At 40.0% G+C, this 19,726-nt stretch overlaps 1 protein-coding gene across 1 annotated transcript; it reads right to left on the bottom strand.

Moving 5' to 3' along the window:
* Window positions 1–1,217: 1,217 nt before the first annotated feature.
* LOC111871367 (reticulon-4-interacting protein 1 homolog, mitochondrial) lies at window positions 1,218–16,512 on the bottom strand. The gene is made up of 6 exons (XM_023864438.2): window positions 16,057–16,512; window positions 12,527–12,753; window positions 8,474–8,671; window positions 6,547–6,659; window positions 3,122–3,410; window positions 1,218–1,618 (listed from the first exon to the last, which is right to left on the bottom strand). The coding sequence occupies exons 1-6, from the start codon at window positions 16,331–16,333 to the stop codon at window positions 1,496–1,498; spliced, it is 1,227 nt and encodes a 408-aa protein (XP_023720206.1). The 5' UTR covers window positions 16,334–16,512; the 3' UTR covers window positions 1,218–1,495.
* Between the last annotated feature and the right edge of the window lie 3,214 nt (window positions 16,513–19,726).

The following is a 19,726-nucleotide window of genomic DNA, read 5'->3' on the forward strand; positions in this document are numbered from 1 at the left end:
CGGTAAAAAGGTTAACTACTGTGCCACAGGTCCAGCTAATGATTACATACAGGTGTAAAAAATACACACACACACACACTGCGAATATACTTACAATACAAACAAGGCCTGTCACGGACGACTGCCCAACGAAGCTTATCATCAAAGCACCGAAAGTGTTGGAGACACTCTGAGACCTTTCATGCAAAGACTTTTATATTTCAGTTTCAAATAACCCATGATTATTTCAAGATAGCCATATATCCTGGCAGTATAAAACGACTGCTCAAGAGTAGGGACCATTTTCTCCAACATCAGTTGGAAATGTGTGACTACTTAACATCTCATTTATAAAAACCAATAAAAATGTGTCTAGTTTTATTTTATTTTAGTCTCTCTAAGCTTCTAGAAAGCACCACTTTCTCTGTGATCTTTAACATATATGAAAAATCATCAGTGATGAACTCTAGATGGTAACTGAGGGTCACTTTATATGTATGCATGCATGTGTATGTAATATCAGGTAGCTATAGGAGTAACACTCTAGACTTGAAGAATGCCGTCTTCTGGGATGTGGCGCCACGTAGATATTGTGTAAACTGACGTTTCAGAGGAACGTATCGCCTACAACTTAAGGGTATAAAAATCTGCAAGTGAGGAATCAGTGTGAACACTCACTCTAGACTTCCATTTTGGTGGTGCTCAGCTAGGATATCAACTGTCCTTAGTCAGGTTGTTCATGGTTTTCTTCTGTCCCTCCAAGAAAATACTGGATAGAAAATGTAATGTAATGCCCTTGTGCTTAATTAATTAAGCATCACCCTTTGAAGAAATGTTTATTTTACTACATCTCAATCTATACTGAAATATGGTATTATATTTTGGGGGGGAATAAATAACAGTAATGCAGTCTTTAAAATACAGAAAAAAGGTCTAAGACTCATTAAAAGAGTTAAAAGCAGGGTGTCTTGCAGAAGTATGTTTGGTGGTTTTAAGGTTTTAACAGTAACTTCTTTTTAAAAAAGAACAAGATCTACACAACTCATTATTCTGACATTCACAAGTATAACACTAAAGTCTTTGTATATAATACAAAGACTAGAATGATGAAAATTTTCTAAACATTTCACACTTATAACTAATAATAGTTGTGTGCTTGTGGTGTGTGGAAATTGAGTTGAAATACTGGTCATGTTTATGAGACATCCTGCAAATTTAACATATGAGAAAAGTATTACTTCTAAACCAAAGTAATAATGTAATTCTCAGTAAAAATAATACAGTATATTAATATAATTTCACAATATTGTATACATACATAGATTTCATGGTACCTCGACATCATTCATGCATACCCAATGTCATTTGAAGCAAAAGATATTAAACCGGTATTACAGAATTTCCCACCAGTGTATACATAGCAAGAATATGTAGAAAATAGAATCTAGTACTATCTGATGGTGACATACTGGCATGTCACTAACTGACGATGATGCATTCTGGTTTGTGGAGCAGTTCAAGAATACTTCTCTTCACCTATGTTGATAACTATTTTGCCTCTCAAATGACCTGATTTCATTCTCTCATATGACTTTGGTAACTCTGAAAATTGAAATATTTTCTCAATAACTGGGGATATCTGAAAAAAAAAAAAAAAGAATATAAAAAGTAATTACATAGGCAGTCATAAAGAAAACAAAATTGGCAAATGCACATAGTGCATCACATATAGTATGTCCACTTCAAAAAGATGCTGTCTTCAAAGTGAGTCAATGGAAGTAGTATATGAGATAAAAAGGCTGTTCATACAAAACCTGTTTGCCCTCTCAAGAAAGAAGTAAAGGACATAGATTTGGGCCAAATGAAAATGTCAAGGCCATGGTTGTGCAGTGGTTCCAGCAGCAGCCCATTAAATTCAGTGTAGCGGAAATCCACTGGCTCAACACAACATGTGACCTAATTTTGGTGGCCTCTACTCCTTTGCCCAGAATGATCCCTGAACAGGTTCAATTTCAACAGCCCTCACACATTAGTGATGTTATATGGGGTATATACAACTGGTATCCATAATTTCTGGGACTGGGGCTGCCATCTGGTCAAAAACTAACTTTGGGGCTACTGGCCACCATCACCCTCAAAGTAGTCCCCTTCCACATATATGCACCATCCCCAGTGCTTCTGCAATTTTTTAAATGCACCCTGGAAATCATGTTCTGTGAGGGTGTTCAGCACTGCCTGTGATTCTGACTTGATCACCACAATTGTGTCAAAATGACGGCCTTTCAGTTTTATCTTCAATCGGGGAAACAGAGAAAAGTCACAGGGGGCCAAGTCAGGTGAGTAGGGTGGGTGGGGGATGACAGTCAGTTTGTTATCGGTTAAAAATTCCCTTGTGAAAAAGGAAGTGTGAGATGGTGTGTTGTCGTGATGCAGCAGCCAGTTCTTTTGACGCCAAAGTTTGGAGAGAAGTCTTTGCACATTTTCATGCAGTCACTGTAAAACATCATAGTAGTATCTGGAATTGACTGTTTAGCCTGCCAAGACCTATCCATGTGTTGGTTGTCCTCAATGGATGTCCAACTGGCCCTGAACCAAGCATGTCATTCAAACACCCATGTACGGCTCATGTTTTCTTCCACGAACACTTGTCCAATCATTGCTATGGTCTCTGTTGCAATTTTTCCGAGATTTGTACAAAATGCACTAAGAAGGAAAACAGGAAACTTACATAATAAAGAACTTCTAATGTTTTTCTTCTTCTCCTAATACTGCTTAAATCAAAAAGGTTATGAAAAATACGGTATGCTGTATGGATGAGGAAAATAATAATTGTATACAAAATTTTAGTTGGAAATATTCATGATACCCATTGGATAGGAAGCTGGGTGAGTCTACACATATTGTGTGCACAACAGAAAGATTATAAAAATAGTTTCTGCCAGGAACTGAACCCTGGTCATCCAAACTGCAGCTAGTCACTTTCCTGACTGAATTGTCATGGCTCATACTCCGAATGGAGAAATGTTAAATACTGAGTTCTACAGCCTTTCAGTCTGACTTCTTCTTTCCTCCACATCCACTGTCCGCAAACGAGGAGATCAAGAGTTTCTTTACGAAGCAGTGAACAAGCTCATGCACTTACCTTGCCTTGTTCCACTAATGCAGTAATTTCTTTAATTGCATCTGATGATGGAAGAAAGAATCCCCATCTAACAGTGCTACATTGACTTGTGAGACCTGTTTTCACGTTTGTGACTGCCAGATCCACTGCATTCTTCATCATACCAACAACCATGCCATGCTCATCAATATTTCGTAACATTGGAGACCTCAGTGTGATGAACTTTGAAAGGTTCCAGTCTTTTAGACAATCTGCATATTTTGGCCCTGCATCTGCACCCAGACCTGCTGCATCCAAGATGATGTTATATCTAACAAATAGAAAAAATTAAACCATAAATATTAATCAATATGAAATAATGTAAGATTTGAGGTTTTCACAGCGGTGACTATGAAGAAAGCAGTCTTCTGGGATGTGGCACCATGTAGATGTGCTGTTAATCGATGTTTAGGCGGAACGTATCGCCTCCATCTTCAGGGTAGAAGGAAAAATAAGAAATCTGCAAGCGAAGAGACCGTAAGAAACGAAACGTCGGTTAACACCACATCTACACGGTACCACATCCCAGAAAACTGCTTTCTTCAATATGAAATAAATTAAATTGTTACAAAAATTATTGCTTTATTACTTTTATAAAGTCAATCCTGATTACAGTTTCTCCCATTAGTCCACTTAGAATCAAATGCATACAAAAGAGACATAATCTTATGTCAGTGTGTTGGCTGGTTTACCAGTTTTCCTCTAAGTCTTTTCAAATGATGTGTAAGGACATAAGTGTCTTTCTGTGATTTCTACTAGATGGCAGTTGTGGAGTTGGTTAGTTTTATTTCAGACAAACTGTCAGAGAATATCATATGGTACATATAAAGTTTGTGGAACCTATATATGGAGTTCTAAAGTGTAAATTTTAGGGAAATATTCCTTGTGTAAAAACTGAAACGTCTCAATAAAATTTGATCAAGGAAGAACTGTATTTTGCAGTATCTGTAGAAAAGTAGAGAAGAAAATATACTGAACTGTACAAAAGTAACCGAAAACTTGCTTTAGAATATGTCATTATGAAGGCTGAAGAAAAATGGGTCATATGAACTTTTGACTAATGCTGGTGATGTTAATTTGTTAGGCTGAAAACGTGAACACGATAAAAAAAATGGATGCACTATCAGCCACTGGCAGGGAGGTTCATCTAGAGCACAGAGAAAATGAAGTAAAGTGAAACCACCATTTAAAACATTTCTCTGAGGAGTAAAGGATTTGAACACCAAATTGAGGAAAACTTCAAATGGAGGGAACTATACACTTACATTACTGTCTTGGGAACATTGACATTAATGTTAAGTGAGTGAAAAAAATTAAATTGTAATTCCATTACACATGGTCTTGTCTTGTAGCCAGAATGCAGAAAAATTCATAATTTTTTTTATTGCTAGTGAGGCGGGACTAAGTCCCTTGTACTGCGGCCACTTCTGGCCTATTGTGCCAGCCCCAGATGATAGGTGAGGGTGATTGTGGAGCAATTTGTGGAACGAAGATTGGCAGGGGAAACCGAAGTAATGGGAGAAAACCTGCCCCAGCGCCACTTTGTCCCACTTGACCAGATGCGGGATCGAACCCTGGCCACCGCAGTGGGAAGCCAGCAACTAACTAACCACTTGAGCTACGGTGCGGCCAAAATTCATAATACAAAGACACCTAATGAATCCTTAAAAAATATGGCAAAATCAAGTATTTTGGAATGACACTAACAAACCAAACCTACATTTACGAAGAAATTGAGAGAAGATTCAATGTGGAGAATACTTCTTGCTATCACTCATTTCAGAATGTTTTGCCTTCCTGTCTGCTATCTGACTATATGAAGATTAAAATCATACAAAACCATAATTTCATTTGTTGCTTTTGATGGGTGTGAAGATTGATCTCTCACATTAAGGAAACAACATAAACTAAGGGTGTTTGAAAGCAGGTGCGCAGGAACATACCTGGGCCTAAGAGGGCGAAAGTCTCATGTGGATGGAGAAAGTGGCACAACATGCAGTCTTATCATTTTTACTCTTAACCAAATATAACTAAGGTAATTGAGTCAATGGACCACCTCTGTGGTCTAGTGGTCAGAGTTTCTGGCTAGAGATCCATAGGTCCCTAGTTCGATTCCTGGCAATATCACATTTTCTGAGAAGTAGTGGGTCTGGACTGGAGTCCACTCAGCCTCGAAAGGATAACTGAGGAACTACTTGAATGGAAAAGTAGCAGCTCTGGTCTAGAAAACCAAAAAATTAACAGCCGTGGGGATTCGTTGCACTGACCAAGTGACACCCTCTATCCACTAAAGTTACCACTAACTTCGCCAACAAGCAGTGATCGCTCGGTTGGTATAGTTTGCTGGCGGACTAAAGCCACAGAGTTAATTGAGTCAATGGGGGGGATGAGACAGGTGGGGCACATAGGTGAGAGTGGAAATGCATAGAGTTCAGGTTCACATATATCAGATGTGTTATAGAGGGAACCAGAAATTTATCAATAAATGTAGTTTTGACCCGATGACCATTTCCTAAAATATTTCCATGTACACAAAGCTTCTGCTTTGCATTTACATAATTCCTTCATATACTTGTGGGATGTCAGTTCCGGTACTTGGACAGCCAACCACATAAACTTCTACAACAGATGTATATGTGTTGCTGTTACAAGAACAGGATACATGTAAGAAGGCAAGCAGAGTGAGATGGGCCATAACTCTAAAGCAGGGTGTGCCTGATGAATGCCAGCAAAGCTCCAGCCTCAGGAGGCCAGCTTGTGCTAGCAATGGTGGTTCACTTTGTTTGGCAGCTAGGTGACTGTGAGCTGGTCATGAGGTGGCAAGTACCGGTGGTGGTCTGCCCCATGGGTCTAGGCGACTGCTATTTGAGTCGGGTGATGGGGTTGCTGCTAGGAGACTTGATGTTGCTGTGTGTGCTCCAGATGAGCTGTCTCGAGGTAGGAGTATCTCCAACTGAATGCGAGTGCGATGTGGTTTGCGTCTTTATCCACGGTTACTAGCAGTACCCGGTCCATGGACATTGGCACTGCTGTGGTCTGTGCTGATTGGTTAATGCTTGCTTCACTCTGCCAGTCAACCAGAAGATGGTAGGTGGCCTGGAGATGCATTGTGGTAGGCTTTCACATACTTATCCATAAACTCTGACTGGTCATTTGATTTGGTTGACAAAAAGAAATGTTTGTTCTTGGTCCAATAGAAATATAATATTTACTGCACTGATTCTTTCCAGTATCTGAGGATGATACTGAAGTAATTCTATTCTACGTGCAAGGTTAAATAAAAGTAACCAATGATTTGGAGATACATGAGATGAAAATATTTACATTTATCACAAATTAGTTGCATTTAGTAATACAGACTACACTTCAATGCAGTTATTATTTTATCATACAGCCATGACACTCACTTGCCCTCTTCCCTGATCTGCTTCTCTGCATCAGGGTGTGTATAATCAATAACACAGTCTGTTCCGAAAGATTCCAACAGAGAAACTGCATCAGGACGACAAGTTGTGACAACCTGACGGACAGAACAGTAAATAACAGATAATACTCTTTTTAATTGAATCAGAAATGTGCAATGCAATATTGTCAAAAAAAGAAAAAAAAACTGTAGCCATGAAATGAATATCTGCAGACTTAAGGGGCTCATACACGTATGATCTGGCTCGCGAGTCCAACTTGGCTCGGGTTCCAATGAGCCAAACCGATCCATGTGTGGGTCGCAAAGTTGGGAGTCAGCTCATGTGTCTGTGGTGAAATTAATCCGAGCCTGGCTTCCGAGTCAAGCTCGCCAAGCCGGACTCGCGAGCCAGACTCATATGTGTATGGGCCCCTTAAACATCAGGGCAGTACATTTTAGGTGAAGCACTAGATCTGAGAAAAGGCAGGGTTTTATTATGCTCTCAGTACAAACAATTAAGGGGTCCAGAGCAAAACCCGAATGACTCCAGTTCTTGCTGAAATTCGGTTTTACATTGTTTCGTGTATATAAACCACTGTGCATGCTACAAGTTTCAAAAATAGTGTAGCTGTTACAACCATCAGGTTTTCTTTGCCTGTGAGTGTTGGTACATATATGTAATCTCAGTGAGGGCAAGCACAGGTAAGCAAGTGTGAGTACATACAGTATATGCAATTATCTACCTGATGGCTATAGAAAGAGTAAAAGAAGTAAGAGAAAGCATAAGATTTGATGTGATGAGTACTGACTCTAAGGTACTGAGGTACTGGTTCCTACAGCTGAGTTTCATGTTACATTGCTGCAACAGTTATGAACCTCAGTATACAAAGAAGTGAGTGATTTTTGTGTTCAGTTCATTCTGAGATCATATAAACTACTGTTTACTTCCATGCTTTATTTTATCCGTCTTTTAATGCATACATTCATCTATCCCCTCTTCTCACTCTCACTACATGTTTCNCAGCAGGGACAATGTGTGGTTCAGGTTGTCTTTCTTTCAAGCCACCTAAAGTGGCTATGGCCCTTGGATTTGTCCACTGCCATACAGACTTCAGTTACAGAATCCAGCTTTGACCGATTTATATATATGAACCTTATGAGTGTCTGTTAAATGGAAAGGCTATGGATTTATTATTATTATTATTATTAGAGGGGGTGGGTTTCCCCATGCACTTAGACCAGTTATTGGTCCATTGTGCATCCCCCTTTAATTTCTACTGTCGCCATACCCTACCAGTACTGGTGCGTGCTATCAGCCCCATTCAGCCAATGAGGTCGGCCGTTGGTACCTGATATTTCCCCCATCTACCAGAGGCATTGGAAACTACTTGGGCGGGAAATTGTTGCCTAATTTTGCTCAGAGGTCTCCTAGAGACATGAGGATCTTTTATGTGCCGTAAATCTATGACACGGGACCCACAGCTTAAAGTCCCTCCCGGAGGACTTGTTCCCTGAATTCTTCTGCCATTAAAAATTCCACGACCTCCGCCGGGTTTGAACCCGCGTACCTTGAGTCATGAGGTGGGAACATTACCCCTAGACTACGGAGGCCACTTTAACGATAAGGATCCAGCCATATTCTTTCCATTGTTCTGTCAATATGCCATTAACACTAATTAAAAACATGGTCTTGTGAGCTACGTGATATTGAAACTGCTATAAAATTGTGTTCTTATTTTGAGCAATAGATACATCATGCATACAAGATGCGACATGAATATTATATTTCAGCATCCTGTTGCACTGAAGTATTACTCGTGCAGTTTCTCTTCTGTCTATAACGCAACATTTGCATTAGACACGGAAGAGAAACTGCACAAGTGACACCAAATTTTGAAAAACTATCATACTACACTATTATAATTGCTTACTTGAGCTCCCCATGCCTTCAGCAACTGGACTGCTGCTGTACCAACCCCTCCGGAACCACCAAGAACCAACATTCGCTTGCCTTTAGCAGGACTCAAACACAAGTCACCCGTCACCTTCAGGGCTGACCATGCAGTCATGGCAGCATATGGAACAGACGCTGCTTCCACTAGAGTCACATTGTGAGGTTTTTTATGTACCTAGAAAACATACTCAATTTTATGCAGTGGTCATAAAACATCAAAATTCTATTACCCTTATTCTGTCCTTCAGACCAATGTCATTTACACAACCATTTCATAATAATGAATACAGACTTTCATACAACAGATAATCCTCCAGTGCTTGTGGCTCAGGAGGGAAGTCAGGTACAGCAAAAAAAAAACTCTGTGGCTTTAGTCCACAAGCAAACTATACCAACCAAGCGACTGCCGCTTATCAGCGAAGTTAGTGCCAACTTTAGCAGATAGAGGGTGTCGTGTGGTCAGCACAACGAATCCCCACGGCTGTTAACCTCAGTTTTCTAGAACAAGTAGGGTACAGTATTCTCTGTGAAATTTATATACCCATGAAACTAGTTGGACTGAATGAAATGTGCTTGGATGAAAGTATATTATGTAAAAATCTGGCTGATGCAAAGAAATTTTGCAGCTCCAATGTATTTGTCAACACAGATAATTAAAAAAAAAACATATGACACTAGTTTTCTCCTCCTCCTCCTCCTCCTTCCAGTTTAAGTATTTGGTTATTGAAATCACATAAAAATGGTGGTGTAAGTTAACTGTGTAAAGTTGTTATAGTATTACAACATCAGAAGCTTCCAGAAGATGCATTTTCTACCTTTACAATTTATATTTTTGGTCATAATTTGCCAAATTCATACATTGTACATATGTACAATACAAGCTCTATCTTTATCTAGTCTTTCCGACCACATAAAACATTAAGAACCAAAATTCTTTTCATAGAGGATGTCATTCAATGACTAGAAGTCGACATGGCAGATGTATACACTGGAATAAATTTGAAAAGCACTGTATCAGCCACTCATGGAGTGGAATAAACTGCTGCATATAGCATTTTCATGACGATGTTCATTTCTGAGTTGTAATATGAACAAGAATCTGAGGTCATTACAGACACAGAGATGTACAAATATTTGATTTTAATACTTATGATACATAAAGTGGCTGGTCACAGTAGCCACTTGGTCTAAGGCATGAACTGTCTTCGCTCGCTTGAATGCTGGGATCATGGGTTTGAATCCCACTCAGGGCATGGATGTTCAATGTGTATATGCGTTTATTCTGTGTTTGTGTTTAGGTAGCGGCCTTGTGATGGGCTGATCACTTGCCCAAGGAGTCGTACTGTTTGTGAAAAATGATTACAGTACTGAATAAGAGGCCTGGGTCTTGAATAGACCAGAACAGCCACTGTAAAAAAATGATACATAATGTAACCGATTTAGACTTCCTCATATAAGTACAAGGTGACACAGAAAAACAGGAACTTTTGAGGTGCGTGGTGGCAGCCATGTACAGTTAGCAGCACTACGGAAGTGGGACTGTGAGCTGTAAACAATCACGCCATTCAGTAATAATGGAGGAGTGGAACGGTAGACAGCGTGCTTTCGCGATAAAAATGTTTTACAAAACCGATGATAGTTTGGAAGGTGCGCAGAGGGAGTTCCATCGCTTTTTCAAATTAGGGCATCATGGTCGCGTTCCTTCAAAACGCATGATAAAAACTTGGTCTCAAAACTTTGAAGAGACTGGATCTGCTCTGCAAAAGAAACCGACAGGATGACCAAGAAGTGTTCATACTGAACAGAATATCGAAACTGTACGCGTTTTAGTCTTACAGAGCCGATGGCGTTCAGTTCGTAAGCAAGCAGCTGCGGCCAGAGTGTTCCAAGAGAGTGTTCCAAGAGAGTGTTCCGAGAGAGTGTTCGCCGAATTCTCCGTTTTGATTAAATTTTCATCCGTACGAGCTGCAAATTGTGCAACAGCTGAAGGAGAACGATCACCAGTTGCGATTACAATTCGGTCAGCAAATTATGACAAACATAAACGAGGACAATGAATTTCTGGACAAGCTGTGGATGTCAGATGAGGCCCATTTCCATCTTACAACCCTAAAGAAGTTCATGAACGCCCTTTACACGCCAGCAAGGTCACAGTATGGTGTGCAGTTTCGTCACACGGGGACATCGGACCTTACTTTTTCGAAAATGAAGACCGGATCACAGTGACTGTCACTTCGGATCGGTATGTTGAGATGTTGCAAACTTTTGTTGCACCTGCATTGAACAATTTCCCACAACTTCACGAAACCTGGTTTCAGCAGGATGGTGCGACATCGCACACTGCAAGGCAATCAATTGCAGCTGTGCGAGAATTGTTTGGTAATCGTGTCATCTCAAGATTCGGTGACATTCCTTGGCCCCCAAGATCACCGGATTTATCAGATTGTGATTTTTTCTTGTGGGGCTACCTCAAGAGTCGGGTCTACACGACTCGGCCAAGGACACTGGATGAATTGAAACAAAGAATTGAAGAAGAAATTCGTGGTATCCCAGCTGAGATGTTGCAGCGATCAGTGGGGAACCTGAACAACAGATTAGGAGAATGTATACGTAGACAAGGAAGCCATCTGCAGGACGTAATTTTCAGAAATTGATAATTTGGATTGTTGTTTCTTAAAAGGCAAGTTGTAGTGGTTCAATTACTGTCAATAAATTTTGTTGTTGTTGCATGTATTCTATTTTTGTTTGCCAAAAGTTCCCGTTTTTCTGTGTCACCTTGTACTATTATACGAGAAAGTACTGTGACGGTGAGATAAATTGATCTCAAGATTATGATGGAGTTACACGTTTTCAGTATCCCTGAATATGAAAACGCTGGTTTTTTGAAATGTGCCTGACTGTCTATGACTGTATGCATATGCCCCTCACCAATATTTGAATGACTGTACAGATTTTATTCATACTCAGTATTTCACAGTTTATCCATCACAGGTCAGTGCCCAGCGCACATGAACATTCTAGTACCAAAACAGAGGCCTCTGAGATGGCTGCACCCCACTCCCCAACCCCCCAAGGAGAGGAAGTTTTCTTGAAAACGGCTCCAACGGTTTTGATTAAATATCAATAACTTAAGGAGACCACTGCCCTAAATGAAACTACACTAATGGTAAATTCAGGAATATAATGGTACCTGCACTACATACCCAGATGTGGGTTGAAACTATGAAAAGAGCAGGCTGATCCAAAACTCCCCAGAAGAAACAATACCCTAGTCTGGAAATATACATCACCTCATTTGTATATCATCAAATCTCTCATTATTTTTATCAAACAAATGATATTTTTCATAGTGCCAAGTTGCACTGGTTCACCAAATCTTCAACTGTGGAGGGGGAGGGGGTACTTCAATCTCCTGAAGCATTCAGACCTCTAATAGGGTCCACTGTGCATTCCTGATCTTCTTAGGGCCTTCCTACAAAGAGGCCAGACCTATCATGACTGAGACCGTCCTGATATCTAGGGCTTTGACCTGGCACAACTGAAGATCTCTATTCTATGCCTAGCTATAGATGGGCATTGAGAAAGTATACAACAGGGAGGTCCCTCCTGCTACTCATGTTTCTTGCACATCACTTTCTAAGGGATCCACAGAATTTAGTTGCTACCTAAGTGAACAGTCGTCATACAGCAGTCCACTCACCAGTCTACACTGTTTCCTGCCCAAGAGGTCCCTACACGTTCTTAGACTGTATGTTAGAAGTTACTCTGATAGTTCATTTGTTGGACTGAATATTTCATTTTCACATTATCTCTGCAAACCCACACTCCAGTAACCCAACTGCTCTAGCCATTTTCAGTTTGTATCTTAACTTTTTGAATGATATTGCACTATTGTAATGGTGAATATGCAAGGCCCGGATTCAGGACTGCTGCATTTCCTCAATACCATCTTCCCCATGTTAAAATTAGCTACCTCCCTATTTCTCAAAATAAAGGTTAAACACATGATTAAGTCAGCATATTCACTCACCAAAGTCTTATTAACTCGTACAAACTGTGCATGACAGCCTTGTAGGTGTGGAGGAAGGGCTCCCCAAACTTCATCTCCAATATTTATATCATGTCCAACTCCTAGCCCTTTTGCAAAAACCCTGCCTGAGAAATCTCGTCCAAGGACTAATGGAAATTCTACTATTTCAGAGAAGCTACATGCTTCAAGTTGCCTTGCTTTATTTAGGAACACTGACCCATAGCCACCTGAAACATGCAAACATGCTTGTACACCTATTAAACTTAAAATATTAACATTCATTTATTATAAGATTGTCATTCATATACAGAGAGACAAATGGAACTTCCTGGCTGGGTGACATCACCAGCTACTTGTACCATCCCACACAGCCTGATAATTACACACTATGAGCGATGAAAAAAGAATGAAGGTAGGGTTGAACATTGGTAGGAAAATACATAAACTACAATTCTGACTTCTGCACCCCTTTCTTAATGATCAGCCTGGTGGGAAGTTGCATAGGACGAATTATTCATAATTATGAATCAGAAGTGGAACCATTTATCTTATTCAAGGGCAAGACTTTAAATATCATGAACAAAGAAAGAAAATTACGGGAGAGTGAAAAGTATACACATGAGAATAACTGGATATCACAGGGCATAGTGTAACCTTCTAAGGATATGCAATGTTTTAATAATGTTTGAGTGAGAATCTGCAACAATAACACAATGTTCAGTGGGATCTGAAGGAGTCCAATATACTGGTCTTGTTATTAAACATTATTCTGTAAACCTATTTCAACAGGTCACTATTGAGAGTTCTATCTTCTGGGATATAAAGCCAGGTAGTCCATTGAAAGCAGAGATGGGGGCAACAAGTTCCACTGAAATATTGGTTGACTTTCAATGAACTACGCAGAATTACATCCAATGAGACAAAACTCTTCATGACCACTGCTGTGAGAACCTCAAATACTATAGGTCTTTATTAAATCATACATTATTGGAAATTTTGCTACTTTAATAGATTTTTGTGAGTAAACATATGAATTTTGGTGAATTAAACTAGAAAACTAGTCTGCCTCTGCGGTCTAGTGGTCAGAGTTCCTGGTTACAGATCCAGATGTCAAGGTTCGATTCCTGGCGCCACCAGATTTTCTGAGAAGTAGTGGGTCTTGAACAGGATTCACTCAGCCTCGAGAGGATAACTGAGGAGCTATTTCAAGGAAATAGTGACTACAGCCTATAAAACCGAAATTAACGGCCGTGGGGATTCATTGCGCCGACCACGACACCCTCTAGCCATTAAAGTTGGCACTAACTTCGCTGACAAGCAGCGGTCACTTGGTCGGTATAGTTCGCTTATGGACTAAAACCACAGAGTTTAGTTTTTAACCTAGAAAACTGAAATTAAGTCATTGATGTTCACTTCTTATCAAGACTGTCCAGCACTAATACCATATTTAAAGGTTCTAATACGAGAGGCCCAGTCGTGAAATTTAGAACTGACAGCAATGCAGTGAACCATGAGGAGAAAACAGCTTATCCAAGAACCACATACAACCTATGGGACGATAAGTAGAATGCTTGAAGATTATATTTTAAAAATTTTCAGGTTCTAAATTCAATCTCAAGTCACTTGAAGGGGCATGTTTCTTAGTGTACTGGATTATACTGTAACTCTACCAGTATTAATATCCATTGTTCTTGTATAGGCAGATTATCTGTGAGCCTGCAACAAATAATTTGGCTGTGCAGCAGGAGGGATATGTGCTGCTAGGATCAGCTCATATTGTACAGGTTCAGACTTGAAGTGTAGCTGACAAGCCAAAACCCTATACATATTATAATTTCTCCTCAATATTATCCTAACAAATTGTTACCAGCTATCATGATGTGAGGGTATGCATTATGTGTCCAGTAACTTTGATCTCAAGCGCCTACACCTGTATTAAACATTCAGTCAGTTGAATTACTTCTTCTATTGAATTGTCATGTGACAGCTATACACTGAAATCAGAGTTAGCATATGACACTCATGTGAAAAGGAAGGAGAAGATTCCAACATACATTTCACCATGTTGTAGTTCTAAATGTGGGGGGGGGATGTTTATTCATACAACAGTAAATAGGTTTAGACAGACATGGTCTTTATCAAACAAAAAAGAACTGAATTGAAACACTGGGTGCTCATTGGAGAGAAAGTGGCTGAACTCAGTGACAGGCCTGAACATTTCCCTTGAAAATCATTTTCATGCCTTATAGAGCAGATTGGGGTTTAAAGTTTAGCTTTCAAATTTCAAATTTACTCTGTCTCCAAAAAAAAAACTTTAATGCACGAATGTGAACATTTTATGGAGGTAAACGGAATGCATTCATAACAACAGGGTCAATTTCTGGTATCTGCTGTAACCTCAGTAGGTTTTGTTTATATTTTGGTTTATGGGTTTACTGAGTGTGCTGCAAGTCTGAACATGTACAAAAAGAGTTTATGCACTGTATTGTATCAGCACTTAAACTGACAATTTTACTGAACGTCAAGATAATCTATGAACAGTGTGAGATATAAAAACAGCCAGGATGGCTTATAGAAACTGACATTGAAGAAAAAACAATGAGACAGTTGGTTAAATTCTAGAAGACAGAAACTTAAACTAAGAAATTATCAGCTTTTCAAGAAACTCTTGACCATAGAGTCAGTTCATGTTAGGTTAAGATGTGCAATACATTTCTACGTTATATTTTAGCGTCCTGTTGCACTGATTTAAGTCCATGATTTATTTAAACCGTCTTGCAGTGCATACACTCATCTATCTCCTACTCTCACTCACACTACATGTTTCGGCATAAAAATGCCATCTTCAGGTGCTTACTCAATCCATGCCAAACTAGTTCATTGCATGCCTTGTCCTCACATTAAAATAACTAAAATATATATCTATCATATACATTGACACATGTCAAACGTTAAAAATATTAAAATTGTTCAGGATTCCTCATCGCTACGTCGCACCTCACTACGCCAGTCACGCCCATCCTCCTCTGTTGGAGCACTCCTTCACTATTGTGTGTGTGTTGTGCTTTTGTTGTGTCTTGNGTAAGCACCTGAAGATGGCATTATAATGCTGAAACATGTAGTGCGAGTGAGAGAAAGAGATAGATGAGTGTATGCACTGCAAGACGGTTTAAATAAATCATGGACATTTCTACGTTTTTATTAATCTTCTCTTTTAAAAAATGTATACCGATGTGATGCTCTGGGAATGACAAAATTATTCTTTTCAGAAAACAGTAATCATACAAATTGTATGACTTCACTTAATGCAACTCTGCACAAATATTTTCATTTATAGTGTATATCAAGAATATGACATAGTAATACTGATGCAATCCTAAGCAACCTTAAAGTGACAAACTGATTCTGAGTTCTTCAAAGATAAGAAGATAGTGCTGAAAATAGGGTGGCACCCTTACCTCATCTTGCCCTATAAGAAGAACTGGTAATAACTGTATATTTCACAGAGCAAAACAAATCACATTTCTTACCCATCATTGCTAAATCAATAGGATTTATTGATGTTGCAGCTATTTGAATCAACACATCATCTGGACCTTTCATGTGGGGTATACGTACTGTCTTTGACAGTTTTAATTCTTCCAAATCCCCATAACCGTGTATTTGCCATGCTAGCATTTTTGATCCGTTACATTCCTTAGAAACTTCAGGAACCGCTGAGAAACCTCTCATGCAACTCTTTACACGCATAAATTGGCCAACTATATCTAATTTAAAGAACATGCACGGTATTTTCATCTTATACATGGTGATAATGCCACGTTTCACAACTCCATGGATGGCTATTATGTTAAATATCCATTATGCACATTACATTTATGGTAGTAGTAGTAGTAGTAGTAGTAGTAATAGCAGTACTACACATTATATTCGCATAACCTTAAAATTCGTGGCTTCTTTGTATGGCTGCCACTTTCATTATGCGCTGCAATTATTTACTTGATGTCCATTGGTTCAACTAGTCTTGGCGCGATTTCAAATCAACCATTCACCGACGTGGATTAGAGAATAATCACAGACGTATTGATGTGCCTGTCGCGCATTAGCAACAGTCCTAACTCAGTGTGCTGTGAGGGGGAGAGAGAGAGTGAGAGAGGTTACCCGGGGTCAGCAACTGATATGCACCACCCCCCCTTCCCATCCCAAGCTCTGTGCACCTTGCAGGTCACGCCCACGCATTCTTCCTGCGGTCTCTTATTACCGTTAATCAAGGTTAAAGGCATTGGGACTGCTGACATAAAGGCAAGGTAAAAAAATATGATTGTATTGGTTTTAATATTAGGCACCACGCCGTGAAGACGTATAGGCGAGAGGAGGTATAGCTCCACCTCGGCACGATATAGCGTTTAATGGTCAGCTTCACGCCCTGGCCGCTTTATCCCTGAAGAGCCACACGATACGCACTGGCTAGGGGCTTGGGTGGGCTCCAGGGTCGGTCTGGACGCTGTGGAAAAGAGAAAAAACTCTTGTACCTGCCGGAAATCGAATACCGGCCGTCCAGTCCGTAGTCTATAGTTATACTGATGGGAAAGCTGATATATACAGGGTGTCCCAGGAGGATTTGCCAGACTTCGGGAGGGCGTTTCTTATGTTAAAGTATGCCGATTGTGGACCTGTCGTCTGTGTTAACCCCCTCGTTGGTGTCTCCGCCTTATCGTGGTGAGGGGGTTTGAGTATGCTAAGGACCCTGAGAGCTATACCAGCGGTAGCGTAGCTACTGGCAGGGCCTCCCTTGCTGGACAGGTCAAAGGGTAGGCATCAGACGAAGAGAGACACCAAAAACTGATGCCGGAAGCAGCGTCATCAGCAGCGACTTGAAGCACAGAGCAAATGATGCTCGAGATGGTTCAAGTTCGTATAGCAACAGGCGTGACCAGAGTGGTTTGAACGGCTGCTGTACTGCGATGTGGAAAGCAAATGGAAAAACTACCACATTATCACTTTTCCTGGATAGTCTCTTTCCAAAAACAGAAGATCGCATTAAGTGGAGGAACTGTTTTGGAAGAGATTGTGGACCTGTCGTCTGACAGATTACTGATGAATGAATGAATAACCCAAAACACTTAGTCAAAAGTTGAACGGTTACGGAGATAATGGCCAGAGAAGTGTGAAACTTTGACAGGTGTTACACACTTATTGATTATCAAATACTGATTATCAAAGCTGGCAGGAATATGTGGTTTCTGTAATGTTAATAATGTATGTAACATCAAACTAACTTTGAGTGACATGAAGCCATTAAATTGAACTACAAAAAACTCGCACGCCATGTCGTAGTTGTCCTTGGGGTTCCAATCACTATACATGACACAGGGATGGCAAGCGCTGACGTAACATAGCTGACTGCGCATTCTGGTATAAGCCGACTGCGTACCTACTAAAATACACCATCCCGGGTAAAAGACGCTTCATCACTAAATAAAATGACGCTTAAGAGTTCGGGATGAGCTTTTATCCAGTGGCAAAAATACATACACTGAGCATGGTCGCCTGGTTCCAGATGTTGTACCCTTTGATCACGGTAAGGATACAACTCATCATGTAAAGTTCGCCACACCTGCATACGTGATCGCTGATGCGACAGGCCATTCTACGAGTGGACAGACGCGGACTACTCTGAACCATCTCAAGAATGTTCTCTCGTGCGTTTATCATTCGTACATCCTCCCTTTCAGACTGCACAGAAACACTCGGAAGAGAACCAGTATCACGTAATGTCTGGTGAATTCGCGTAAATACACTTCGAGATGGAATCCTTCGATCGGGAAAACGCCTTTGGTATTCTTCAACAGGAGCACGTGCATTGCCACCGCAAAATCCATGCACAAAATGCATATCACAATATTCCACGTGTGAAAACACAAAAGGCATTTCAGCAACTCCGCACAACTAGTTTACCAACCGCTCACAACACGGCCGCGACGTACCCTGGAGGTAGCACATAAGCTTACGGCTAGTGTGAATCACCACATTCAAGAACAAACATAGATAAGACTTTGAAGAAAGCAGTCTTCTGGGATTTGGCACCGTCTATATGTGGTGTTAACCGACGTTTCGGAGGAACGTATCGCCTACATCTTCAGGGTAGAAGGAAAAATATAAGAAATCCANGGCGAAGAGACCGTGAGAACCGGTACAAGCAACCGGTCTCTTCGCCTGCGGATTTCTTATATTTTTCCTTCTACCCTGAAGATGGAGGCGATACGTTCCTCCGAAACGTAAACAAACTGTAGACAGTTAAGCGCACACACGCGATTTTATTCACAGTTCATATGTGTTGACAACATTCAGTGGTTGTTGAATTATATGCGGACAGACTGGCAACCGAAGTTAGTAGGCGCATTTTTTAAACTTTTCTTATCAAATGCTGCGAAATAATTGTGCTCACTTGCCTCAGGTGGTCTGCCAGTTGTAAAGGAAACTAATAGTGTTTCCCCTTGTCCTTTAAAGAGGGCGCGTGACTGTGTTACTTAAACTACTTTTTCTCTTGGAAAATGTGGGTCCAAATAAGAAGCAAACCTAGTGAAAGGTATCAGAATGTCATTACAATGAATTACCTGCAGACATTGCTGCCTCCATATGTGTTGTTCGTTATGTAACAGACGAGAGTAGAAGTTATAAGCAGTGTGGGGCTACAGCGATTGGAGAGACATTCTCATGTGTTATGTAAACTACAGCATGATTTGGGTAGTGGGTGGGTTATGGAGTAGGAAACGCGTATTATAAGAGAAATAAACTTACATTAAGGACGAAGTTTCTTTCTGTTAAACGTCTGAAATCTTTTAAAATAAATTATTAGATGTTCGTGGTTGTAATTAAACAATGAATGCCCCAGTCACATAATTTATTGTAAAATGTTTTAACCTTTGCTACTAAATATCTATTCGCATTATTACCAATAACGAGTGAAATATTAATTAAAATGAACAGACGAGACTGAAAGAAATAACATTAGGAATCTAGCAATTATGATCATTTCTTCGTGTTAAACGAATGCATAACAGTTCATCAATATTGCACCGATAGACCGCAGATATAATAATAATAATAATAATAATAATAATAATAATAATAATAATTTTCAATTCAATTCGTGTTCATTTACGTGCGAACTTAACAGCACAGAGGCCAATGACAAAG

Source organism: Cryptotermes secundus, unplaced genomic scaffold, assembly GCF_002891405.2.
Source record: "Cryptotermes secundus unplaced genomic scaffold, Csec_1.0 scaffold122, whole genome shotgun sequence".
Lineage (NCBI taxonomy): Eukaryota > Metazoa > Arthropoda > Insecta > Blattodea > Kalotermitidae > Cryptotermes > Cryptotermes secundus.

Coding starts and splice junctions, on each gene's coding strand:
- LOC111871367 (XM_023864438.2), bottom strand. CDS start 16,333: ATGTATAAGATGAAAATACCGTGCATGTTCTTTAAATTAGATATAGTT. Junction 8,672..12,526: donor TACGAGTTAATAAGACTTTG/GTGAGTGAATAT, acceptor TATGTTTTCTAG/GTACATAAAAAACCTCACAA. Junction 1,619..3,121: donor CATTAGTGGAACAAGGCAAG/GTAAGTGCATGA, acceptor TTTTTTTTTCAG/ATATCCCCAGTTATTGAGAA.